Raw genomic sequence first — 12,986 nt, 5'->3', positions numbered from 1 at the left:
CTGGTACCCTCATGCATTACTGACATGTTAAGATATCAGCCTGTACAAAAAATTTTAAACAAATTTGACCTAAGTACTTGTTTCCTTTAAAATAATTTTGGCTCATCCTTTTTTAGTGTTATTTTTGTATTTTTATGTTTTCAATTTCCTTGTCTGTTATTATTACTCCTGGTAATTTTATCATTTTCTTCTTATTTCAATTTATTTATTCTTAATTAAAAAAAAAAAATTGTATATTAAGTCTGTCTATTTCTGTTTTGCCATGTGTCTCTTGAATGATATATATATTTTTTTATTAGTATTAGTATTATTATTATTATTATTAGTATTATTATTATCAATAATAATAATAATAATCATGAACCATTATTATTTGTTGATGAACAGAGGGGTCCAAGATAAATGAAGGTGAATCTAACAACACATACACAAGCTATAAAACACGACAAAAGCAATAACATCCTCCTTTAAAGATAGCTAACCAAAAGCCAAGCTGGCACACCAGCTGAGCCATTTGACAGGACAGTAGTGGGAATAAACAGATACTAAGAGGCCAAATATCATTAGGTTGGATTGAACCACGATGAACCAGTCAAAACACGCAAAAGGAGTATTGCAAAATGTTGGATTTCTAGGAAATGATGTTGAAAAACTGCCACCACAACGATTTCCGCCCCTGCTATTGAATTCCGCCCCTGCTAATGAACTATTGAATTGCACATGCTGACTTTATTAGACTTGACTTTTATGAGACTGCGTATCACTTGGAAATGTCATCTTGACAAAATTTAGATTTATTTGAAAGTTTTATCATTGAGAAATACCATGTTTGTAGGAAGCTTCAGGAAAAGAGCTCCTCCTTTGGGAATTACAGATCTCATCTCTCTCCCCTCTCCTCCATTCCTGCCTTTTCCCTCCCTGCATCTCCTCTCTCTCCCATCTTCTCCCCTCTTATTGTTCTCTCCCTCTATCTCAGGTAACTGCACTTGGGGAATGAACTGCAGGTTTATCCATCCTGGGGTGAATGACAAGGGGAACTACTCTCTCATCAGCAAGCCTGACCCTTTTTCTCCCAACGGGGGGGCCCCAGGAGGCCCACACCCCCTCATGCCCTCCAACCCCTGGGTATGAACTCCGCCCACCCCACGCCCTTCCTTACCCCACTCTGTGTTGTTGTGTTTGCCACTGTTTGTGCTTTGTACTAGTTTGTGTGCTCGTGCATAGTTAAGCAAGTGTGCTTGTACCTTTTGTAAGTGTGTGTATACTATACACATATTTGCTTTTTAATTAGTATCTGTGTCTTAAAAAATGGCTGTGTGCTTTCATGTCATTAGTGTGCATGTATGTGTGAGATTTTATCTGCTTATTTTGTATGTGTTTGTGTGTGTGTGTGTGTGTGTGTATTAGAATTTGTGTTGCATTTTATTTGTATCTGTGTATTGGTTTCGATGTGCTTGTATGTTTATTATATGCATTTGTTTTTGTGTGTTAAGTATTAGGGATGCAACTTGAAATTTAAATGCAGTATTTTAAGAAAACAATTGTTCACAAAATTCAGTATTTTACTGTATCAAAATAAATAGAACATGGATGCAGCTTAAGTTTTTCCTCAAAAGGTAAAGCACCACTTTGTTTAGTATGTGTTTCTCCTGCTTGTAAGTGACACACTAGGGTGATGTTGATGTAAATGGGTCATCATGTTCAATGCGTTTTTGTTGAACATACAGAACATTGGCGAAGCAATGCTTGCACAGCAATGTTGTTTTAACCACCACTTTTTTCCCCCATCACTGCTGTTGTTAACACTAAATCCGTGATGCTTCCAAACAGCAGATTTGTTGGAGGATCCTCTAACTGTGTTTTGTCTCATGCATACTTTCCAAACTCACCAGTTTACTGGTGCTTCAGCTATATGCTGCACTTGCCACAACTTCCCCTGTGTGAATAGTTCTGCCTGACTATTGATATAAATGACAGCAACATGAGTTAACTGATCTTTGTATTCCTTATTATTGGTGTAGAAATTGCCAATTTAAGCTTTACAAGACACAATTTTATGAGTGCCTATTTTGAAAACATAGTTTGACATAAGAAAGTGATTTTTGAAGAAAGTGAACTGAACCATGGCTGGTGAATTGGTTTGGTTTATTTACATGAACTGTTGCATCCCTAGTGTGCACCTGTATGGTGGCTTGTTTTTTGTGCAGGTTTCTGTATTTGTGCTTGTATGTTATAATCATGTGTGTTTGTTATAGTACCTGTGTGATTGTATGCTATTAACGTGTGGATTTTAGTATCTGTCGGTTTGAATGTTATTGGTATGCATGTGTATCAATACTTGTGTGTTCTCTCTTCCAGGGAGGCCCTGCGGTTGAGGAGTTGCCCCCGCCGCCCCCACCTTTGGAGCCCCCAGTGGAGAGTGCTTGGGAGAGAGGGCTTCGCCACGCCAAAGAAGTATGCCCCATCCACGCCCCCCACCTGCCTGTCAAATTCGCCACACCGGTGTTGAACACATAAGACATATAGGATACGTACAGTAGAACTTCACATACAGAGTGGTTCTGAGATCAGCAATAGTTTTTAACTTGGAAAGTGAAGTCGAAATGAAGCCATTTTAATTTGTATCATTAATTGGAATAGTTACTTCCATTACTCTTACCTTATTATGAACTGGCTCTCCTTTTGTAGCCATACATCTTATCATAATTTAACAATCAATGATTGGACAAGCTCCAAGGTGGATCTCATTAGAGCATTTTTTTCTACTTTGCCTTCACGAAAGACACAGCGTAATGATTACATGTTGGGGGAAAAAGTCTACCCACTATAAAAAGCTTGCTTTCTGAAAAACAAAAGCAATGTGAGTTGAATTATCACTAAATGTGTCCAGACTTGCATTAGAATGTACTTTTTTATTTTTATTTTTTAATACTACATTTGTTTTGCAAAATCATAAGAAGCAGCAGCATAATAACCCTGGCTATAGTTTAAAACTGTTACAAAAAAGTGATACTAAATACTCTCAAAAGCAAAAACAATACAAACTGTTAGTTGAAACGTCATGAAGAATCTGTGTGTAGGTTACAGGGAAACTATTGAGCAAGAAAGGGGCTAGAGGAGATTGGCTAATACTTACTGGAGTTCACATGGATGATTCAAGCTATATCATAAGACACAATACTGGGTACCTCATTCAGTTAAAGGAAAATTCCAGGCTAAAACAGTTTTGTCGTTAGTAAACATATAGCAGCAATGTGAGATTCATTCCAGGGGTTATGTGATATTTGCAATATATTGAACTTTTTTGTTATTTACAGTTTTTTTCAGTTGTTATCCTGTCAGGCTTCTTCTGGATCTGGCTTCAGTGTGTTATATTCCTACATTTTACCCAGAACTACTTTTGCCACTCCCTTTTGTGATAAGGGGCGTGGCATACAGCCAGCCTGCTAAATTGGCTGATATTGATATTTGCTAGCTAGCTAGTTGTATTTAGCTAAAAGACTAGAAGCAAAGTCGGAGATCATGGCCATGCCCCCAATCTCCCACGAAGCCACGCTGTTGCATTCTGGGCTATTGAGGCTGCTAGCATGGCAGAAATTGGTATGACCTGTTGATAAATGATTGATTTCTCTCAGTAGGAGTATTGATTTGCAGGCATTCATGGCAGAACCCCTGACTTGTTATCTTTAATGGGCTTAAATAAGTATCGGTTGGTAAATATACAGTTGGTGCTATAGCGAGTTGACGACGCGCTCTCCTTTAAAATCTAATTGTGCCTGCCGTGGCAATATCACTGCATGACCTCACATCATCTACAGAACTGCAGTATAACTGCAAAAAACTGAAATACTATACAAAATAGGAAAATAGGACCTGGGTTTCGTTTTACATTACCGTAATGCTGTCTTCGACCTCATTGATTAGTCAAGTGTCAAGTGATGAGGTTCCTTGATAGATTTATAAATTGTATTTAGTTATTTAGTCTGTAAAACTATAGGTCATAGCTTTCAAGTAAGATAGCGATTATGATTGTTAATTGTTCCGCATTGTGGTAGCGTTTTATTGCTAATGTTTGCTGCTTTGCATGGTAAATCATAGAAAGACATGATGCGTGTGAAATATCCTCATTATAAAATACCACTAACCTATTTAAAGATACTCAATTTCAAAAATAACGTATATAACCGAAATACTTTGAGCAGTAGGCTAATACTTACATAGCAATGATCTTAGCAGCAGTGATGGGGGAAAAATCTTATCTGTTTTCAATAGATAGAGACAGAGACAGTAAATCAATGACATATTTCTGTATACTTCTGTCTTACACCAGAAAATGATATCAGCTAGGTCTATCAGCAAACATATGGCTTAGCTATGCCCAGAAATCCTCAATAATAATAGTATTTTCCAAGATGTTACAAATAATCGTTATCAACGTTTCGTTGGGTGCAGTGTGTTTTACTGCTACCACATGTGAATGCGATGATAAGAAAACTTTCAATTGCGCTGACCAATAAAATGCTATTCCAAAAGCAAAATTAGACATGTTATACATCGTTAGAAAGCTTATACTCTCACCTATTGAATAAATGGATCAAGCCAGACTGTACTAAAAAGGGCGACAACACCGTAAACAACCCGTGTGGTATTACACACAGCTATATTGGAAGGTACCCACGCATCACAAATGCGCCCTCTCTAGAGCCGTTTGTCAGTTCTGGGCTACTGTAGAAACATTGCAGTGCAACATGGCGGTCTCTGTGGAAGAGGACCCGCTCCCTATGTAGATATAAAGGGCTCATTCTGAGGTAACGAAAACAGAACGATTCTTATTTTCATGGGATTATACGCAAATTAAAACATACCTATGAATATTATATTCCATTTCTACCAGGTCCGTTCCGCTAAATTCTACACACTGCACCTTTAAGGCACCATGCTGTTGTGCATGGATGAGTTACATTGTCTCAGACCTAATCCATACAATGCCATCAGCAGCTGTGGTCGGTAGCTCCATAGGGGAATGTGTAATTGGCGATTGTGTTTCCCAGGGTATGAGGGTGTTCAGTCAGTTAGGGGTCCACGTTCATCGCTGTCTTGAAACCCCTGCTGGTTGATTCAGCACCTGTGAACTGCATGCAGAAGCCACATGTGAAAGGCCTTCCTTCGACTGTATAAGCTTAGGTATAGTCTGTGGTGTGAAAAGAAGCAGCTGGTGACACCACATGTTTTGGAGGATAATTGTAGATGTCTATACTAACCTGAATCGGGTGGGGGAAATTGATTAAAATCAGAAAAGAAAAGACTCACACTCACTTAGTGCTTCAAAAAAGAAATAATGCTGTTTATTTTACCACGTGAACATTGACTTTTCGACCACATCGGTCTCCCTCAGACCAGGTGTTTAAAAGCATGTCTTTTAACATGTTAACTTTTTAACATGGAGTAACTGTCTTTGTAAAACTCTTTATATTTACCCATTATTTATTTAGGTGAGTCCCATTGAAACCTCAGCTAAGGGAGTCTAGGCTTTTCATTGCTTCAAAGGCTGTCTGTCTCAATTTGCCTTGTTTTCCCTCGGGTTATTTTCATTTACATACTGGCCACTGATTGTTTACATTTGAACAGTGGATGCCCTCTTTTTGTGGAATGGCCTGTGTACTTGGCAGATACGAGACTCTGCAATGAGGGGGCGTCTGTTTTGCGTTGTCTTTTCCACATACGTCTGATGACGTGGTACGGGAGTGTGATAGCAGTGTACCCGATTGTTGACAGTCAAGTACAATAGAGGTGTCCATGCATACAGTGTGACCTCCGAGATGCAAATACTTTGGGATTACAGGTCATTTGCAACTCTGAAAGCGATGTAAAAAATGCGCCAGTTTTAAGAATTCGCACCTTAAAATAACGATTTATTTGGAATTGGCTAATGTGCTTATTTTTAAATAGGCTGATCTCATTGTGGAGCTATTATCTTTAGCAGAAGATAACAACCCAAAATAATCAAGTGATTATATGCATTCTGTGTCTTGGCCATCTGATGCAAATTGTTTTCATTATTTTTATGGACTGATTTTGTTGCCTCCCCCCTTCTTTATATCAGTGTGCGTTAACTTGTGTCTGTCTCCTTTGTATTCTTTGTAATAGCTAAGACATTACCGTAACTAATTTTGGCGCAGTGTTAAGTTTTTTTTCCTCAGTGTAAAATGGAACTTGTTTTAGGTTAACGTTTGGCTGTGCCTCAGTAATAATAAAGTATTTTATGTTGTTCAGTTGCAATTGCTTGTCACTTCTGGTTTCAAACTGCATTTGGTTCGTCCTCCAAGAAGAGATTCTTTTCTATAATGTTCTATTGTACATCCTCTGAATATATACGCCCTCCCCCTTCCTCTCCAGGTTTTGAAGAAAGCCACCATACGCAAGGAGCAGGAGCCCGACTTGGAGGAGAAACGGTTCAATGTGACCATCGGCGAGGACGAGCGGGAGTTCGACAAAGAGAACGAGTTCTTCAGGGAACGCAATTATCGCATCACCAGGGAGATCCGCGAGCCGGGGTCAGTACATCTGTCCTAACATAAGCCAACTAAGCTACCCGCAGCACTGCTGTCCATGGCTGATTTACTCCACAAAAACCCCAATATAAGGCAACTAATCTGCTCCCAAAACAGGCTAATTAATCAACCCCATAATAAACCCAAAACAGGGCCACTGTTCAACCCCAGCAGTGCCCAGATTTAAGTAATGGTGTAAATGATCCTTCTACTTTTCTTCTAAGGTTCATTTCTAAGGGACAGCCGCTGAACTCTGTGCTATGGAACGGATGCAACCGCCTGCTTCTGTTGTCAAGGTTGCAGAAGTCAATATGACTTCCAGTGCACTGCAACACTCAGTTTCCGCATAGGTTATAATGGTGAAACTGATGCCTTTTTCAAACTAAGGGGTTTACTGTCATATTTTCAACACAGTTATACCCATAACACATATAAGAATTGGAATTTATTTGTGATTTTTTTCCCCCCACGATTCAATAACAAAGTTGTAGTCGAGTTGTTTTACTCATCGAAGAATCAACACAAGACTCTGGTTGGTTGTACTGAACACCCGATAATGACTAGCAGGTGGATTGTCTACCATCGTGCGGAGGCTGAACGAAATGTAATTATGACACCGCATGAAGTAGTTGGAGCAAGCAGTGAATGACTCTTCTCGTTTGTGTCTGTCAGTCCACTCTCAGTTCTGCATTTTGTCAGAGCCCACTGAAGTAAAGTTAACTATCAATTTCGAGGGCGGTGTATTCTTTGAGATGTCATTCACAATAGGTCTTTCGTATATTTGTCTGCGGGTTTTGAATGAGGTATATTAGCAAGCATGAAGTAACACTGTTGTAAGTAAAGCGCAAAAACGATAAAACTTATATTGCTGTTTGTTACTTTGTTGGCTGAATACTACCACATCAGCATCACTAGGACTGTGTACTTACAGCTGTGTGAATGTTATGCCATCTGAGCTGGTTATGCTTGTTGTAAAGTACCTTTTCGATGGCAACTTCAAAGAGTTGATACGTCAAGTCGTATGTGTAATTAAGACGTATGAGATGATGAGTAAAACAACTGGACTAACTTAATCGAATCGTGTCAAGTAAAAGCACATATATGATCCTTATGCTTAGATATATTATAACTGGGCTGAAATGAAAATATGGCGGTAAACCCCTTAGTTTTGGTAGTTTCTTTATTATAGCCTATATTGAAATTGAGGGTTGCGGTGCACTGACTGCCGTATTGGTTTCTGCAACTCCTGGCTCCTTTTACCTACCCAGTTCCTATATACGCTCTCTGGGGTTGGCTTCCTTGTTGATTTTTGTGGAGTTTGCTTTGATTTGTGTACGAAGGCCGGGTGAATGTTCGGGAGTTTATGTTGGTGAGTGTAGTGTGAATTCTCCCTGACGTGCCTTGTGTGTTTTCTATCTGCAGCAATGAACCCTACCCGGAGTACTATGACTATGAAATGGAGGCTTTCTGGAGAGGAGGTCAATATGAGAACTTCAGAGTACAGTACACAGAAACTCCCATACCCTACCATTATAACGTAAGTACGCATTTATATGTATGCACACACGTGATCAGACGTGTGTGTTGCATGTGCACACTCACACACGCACAGATGTATGTGCAAACATACCAAACCTGGGTCAGATACATATTTGAAATCCTCCAACTCTTTAGTTGTTGGTAAAATTTGAAAACCCTTCCACAGAGCCTGAAGTATTTTAAACTGACCACAACATATTGTCATGTGCAGGGCTTGGGAGTAAGGTATATTCTTATCTTCCCCCCCAGGCCACTGACTTCTGTAGGTTTTCTTTGGTACTGATTTGACTTTAACATCAGCTAGATCATTATTAGTTACCTTTGACAAGCATTGTCTTTGGCTTTAATACGCACAAGAAGTCGAAATTAATGCAACACCATTGACAGATTTAGCTAAGATTTCTTAAGTTTGTAAATGATGGTAATTTCTGCCTGTCAGTCCTCCTGTATTTCACACAGTAAATCAACACATTTATATCACTGCCATCAATGTTTCATAAAATTAGACAAAATGTTGATACCGTTCATGGAGGCATCTGTAACCGATATTTTTTTTCTTTTGCTAAATGTTTATTTGAACTTCAGAAATATCTGCTCTAGAAGCATAAGGGTTATACATCTGACTTGTATCTAACAAATAAATAGGTAGATTGACACAGAAAATGCAAAAACAGCTATGTTGCTTTTTTTAAATCTGAAAGTAAAACAACAAATAAAAAATTTTCTACATGGGGCCTGCGGTGATGTGGGATTTACTGGGCTGTGTGGAAAATAAATTATTTGGACCACCTGCTCAGGCCTGCTTGTCCAGCCCTCAGAATAATAATAGTATGCATGTCGACAAAGAAAGTCTCTTGCGCATAAAATATCACAATCCGATAATACAACCAAATTCTGTGTGTCTGTGTGTGTGTGTGTCTGTGTGTGCGTGTCTGCGTACGTGCGTGTGTGTGTGTCTGTACGTGTGTGTGTGTGTCTGTACGTACGTGTGTGTGTGTCTGTATGCGTGTGTGTCTGTGTGTGCGTGTGTGTCTGTATGCGTGTGTGTCTGTGTGTGCGTGTGTGTCTGTGTGTGTGTGTCTGTACGCGTGTGTGTGTCTGTACGCGTGTGCATGCGCCCATTTCTCAGGAGCGGGACAGGGAGCGAGACAGACAGCGGGAGCGGGATCGCGAGAGAGAGAGGGAGCAGCGGGAGAGGGAGCGGCGTCAGCGCGAGCGGGAGCGGGAGAGAGAGAGGGAGCGGGAGAGGGAGAGGCAGCGCAGGAAGGAGGAGTGGGAGCGGGACCGCATCAAGAGAGAGGAGAAGGAGAGGCCGAGAGAGCGCCCCCTGCGGGAGCCACGAGAGAAGAAGGAAGACAAAGACAAACCCAAACCCAGATCCCCAGCTGCCCCGCCTCCCAGGTGAGTCATAAACCCCGCCCCCATGGAAGCCTTTAACTCCGCCCACCCATGTGTGGTTCAAGCTCACAGCCCAGGAGAGACGTAAACCACACCCAAAAAGATAATGTATAAGTGCTAAACATCATAGACCTTGGGAAGCAGTGTTGGTTGCATCTTGTATAAAGGTAAAGAAATTAGTAGTGGTTCATAGGTTGTGTTCAGATCTGATTTCCTTAATTGGATGCAAATTTAGTCTTGTTGGATGTTTTGAATCCATACCATTTCCTTTTTGGCATGAAGAGGACTGTTCATCATCATTCTTATTGGTTGGGTGGTTAGTCTGGAAGGAGCAAACATTATTGGCTGTAGAGATGGGTAAAAAAAAAATCATAGTTTTACTTGCACTGGAGAGATATATTTTCAGTTATGTATATCATTTTGGCGATGCTACATTGTTCTGAAAATCTGTTTTTATGCTGAAAATAAGAATTCAAAATTCCCTGTCAATATCAGCCTGTCCCAGCACAGATGATGTGCGATGCATCTGTAACTTGTGAGTGACTGCATATATAGCGTGTAGTAGAGGTCGACTGATGAACAAGCACGGCCGGTTTGAAGGCATTTGACGATGTGCTGGGGTGGAGGTCGCTTATATAATTTATTGTGCATGCACACCCTCCAGTGTCAAAATGAGTTTTTCTCCAGCCTTGTGACTGTTTAGCACCTTCTAAACCTTCAGAAAGTTATGGGATGGGGAAAGTACGGTAGGCTATGTGTCTAACCCAATTTAAACATCTAGAGTAATTTAAATGGTGCTGGAAATGTTTGTGAAAGTCTGTTCATTTTTATCATGTGATCTATAGCAGTAGCTAAGTATCAGCAACATATTCTTGGCTCCAGACTAACTTTTTACATTGGTTGCACTGGTGCGCCTAACTTTTCCATTTAGGTGCACCAGCGCATAATTTAGGTGCACCCTGTAGACGACCTCACACTCCTTCGTGGAAATGTCTGTATCTCCATCAATCATGAATGACATGTACACGTCAAATCCACGATTTGAACAGACGTCTTTTTGTGTCTGCGATCACCCCAATGAACTGGGCACAGGCAGTGTCGTTGCAGTAGTTTACATTTAACCCATTCTTTTTCATAAGGATGATCTGGGAGTTACATTTAGTAAAAGGTAGCACTTCTTTGGCTACATTATAAGCAGTGTTAAATTTTATTATCATTTCTGACTCCTCACTGCTTCGGTTTGCCGTTGCCTGGCGCTGAAACGCTGCGGGGAGGGGGGGCTGCTCTGCCGACCACGCGCCTGCCACGGCACAGGACGCGTTTCTTGGAGACACCGTGCTTTTTTTTAACGTTTCAATTCGGAACGTCGATGCTCCCGACAGCAAAAGCGCTTTGGCCGCACTCTTCGCAATAAATGAAATGCATAAAGTTGGCCGTTTTATCGTGTCCGAGCCACGGAAATTGGACAAGCCATTCTTCGTGAAAGGCATGTATTATGGCCTTTTTGTATGTGGTAGGCTCTGGCTCTGGCTCTGGCTCTGGCTCGGAGTCAGATGAGGCCATCTCCGCCGAAGATGTTGGGTCAGGATTAGGCATCTTACCGGGGACAGGGGAGACAGGTGGTGGAGCGGTTACCTCCGCCGATGATGTCGGGTCGGGGCTGGGCCTCTCAGGGCCGGGGACATGTGTAACGGGCACCGCGGAATTTTTCTTGATGAAAAAACAGTCAATAGTTCTCTTCATTTTGAATTACCGTTATGTTTTAAGGTTGTGATGTTGCTCGAGGAGGAGTGCAGGGCGCGGTTTCACACACACACTTGCCTTATTTTTTTTCCCCACCCACATTCAGCGAAGAAGGATATCAGGGTCGGATCCAGTCGGAGGCAGAGTAGGGGCGGGTCTTCGTAGAATGCCGGTGGGGAAAAAAATAATGCTACACGCATACACACACAGAGACAGGCCTGCTAAATGTCAGGCGCATCGGTGCGACCAATGAAAATGTTTAGTCGCACTTGACAGATTTTTGGTCGCACTCTGGAGCCTTGTTCAAGCATTTACAAATGGCCACACTGGAAATGTTAGCCTGTGAGTGATGATTCCCTGGTACATTTCATTGATTGGCTACCTCATTCAGACAACGTAAAAAGGGAAAATATTGCTTTTAATAATGCAGGCCAAAATACCACCCCTGTAGGGATGGTCTAAATTTATTTTAAGCTTCATGATTTTACATAATTCAGCTATTTGTAACTTTTTGGCTCTTATCCACTAGCCTCGTGTTTGAGCTAGCTGGTGGCTGCCTTGCTGACGTAAGCCAGCCTGGCACCTAAATTAAATATGCTATGAGTTCTGTAGTGTTAGCTTTTTTTTAGCCAGCATAGCATAGCCTGCTTTGTTGGTTATTCAAGTTTGCATAATCAACCCATATGAGCACAGTATATTTGGAATACTGTCCAGCTGTTTCATCAGTCAGTGAAATATTGATATTTATTCATTTAATCGTTTCTTATCTGACTTATTTTTTTGGCTGGACCGCAACAGCGGGGCCAGCCCTACAAACGCGAATGTCTGTGACTGAGTGACTGAGTGTTCTGACTGAGTGATAAAGTTACATCATTGGCTGGCCGGATCCCGTGTGTTAGGTCCAGCCATATACTAGGTTTTAGGGGAGGGTCAGGGAAGCAATGGAAGACTGTTCCAGAGTGCACGCTACTAAGAGTTTGTTAGTAAAAGCTTTTTGAGAGGATGAATAATTACTTTTGTTTGGCATGGATCCATTTGAAGACTATATCGGGTGAGTTCCTTTAGTCTTTGAATCCGTCATTATGCTGAGAAATAGCTAAACCATTTTTATTGATAGTATTTGAGTTTCTCTGCAAACGCTCAAACATGCTGGTATAATAAAACAATGATGGTAAATATACATTCACCGGCCACTTTATTAGGTACACCTGTTCAACCGCTCGTTAACACAAATATCTAATCAGCCAATCATGTGGCGGTAATGCATTAAGGCATGTAGACATGGTCATGATGATCTGCTGAAGTTCAAACCAAGCATCAGAATGGGGAAGAAAGGTGATTTAAGTGACTTTGAATGTGGCATGGTTGTTGGTGCCAGACGGGCTGGTTTGAGTATAGAGGGTATGCATTGACGTCACTTTCCCACCGGAATACCCCCCCTCAGTCGGGACTGAGTGGCAAAACATGTTGCGACATAGCTGGGTTTAGTAGAGGAAACTGCAAAACTGGGAGTAAAACAAACGATTATCTTCTTAAATTAAAGGCAGTTGGACTCGACAGTGATCCTTACAACTTTCCAAAGAACCAGTGGTCCATGGACATTCAACAAGAAATCGGAGCTATCTTTTTACAGACTGCCGAAAGCTGAAGAAAAGAGAAGCAAATGCGTCGTTGTTATTCGCAGAAACAACTAGAATCCAGGCACCGAAACGTGGATTTACGGTTGTTATTTTGTTTCAGGTATGTTGGATTTTT

General features: G+C 41.0%; 1 protein-coding gene across 6 annotated transcripts in view; it reads left to right on the top strand.

The window, feature by feature from the left end:
- Window positions 1–12,986, top strand: part of zc3h18 (zinc finger CCCH-type containing 18) — a 55,986-nt gene that overhangs the window by 12,664 nt on the left and 30,336 nt on the right. For all 6 annotated transcript variants that reach the window (XM_035418623.1, XM_035418622.1, XM_035418626.1 and 3 more), the window contains exons 4-8: window positions 977–1,125; window positions 2,359–2,454; window positions 6,397–6,554; window positions 7,974–8,088; window positions 9,220–9,491. In XM_035418623.1, coding sequence (XP_035274514.1) covers window positions 977–1,125; window positions 2,359–2,454; window positions 6,397–6,554; window positions 7,974–8,088; window positions 9,220–9,491 — 790 coding nt within the window. The remainder of the gene's footprint in view (window positions 1–976; window positions 1,126–2,358; window positions 2,455–6,396; window positions 6,555–7,973; window positions 8,089–9,219; window positions 9,492–12,986) is intronic.

This window comes from Anguilla anguilla, chromosome 5 (genome assembly GCF_013347855.1).
Source record: "Anguilla anguilla isolate fAngAng1 chromosome 5, fAngAng1.pri, whole genome shotgun sequence".
Classification (NCBI taxonomy): Eukaryota; Metazoa; Chordata; class Actinopteri; order Anguilliformes; family Anguillidae; genus Anguilla; species Anguilla anguilla.
This window is presented reverse-complemented; position numbering and strand designations above follow the sequence as displayed.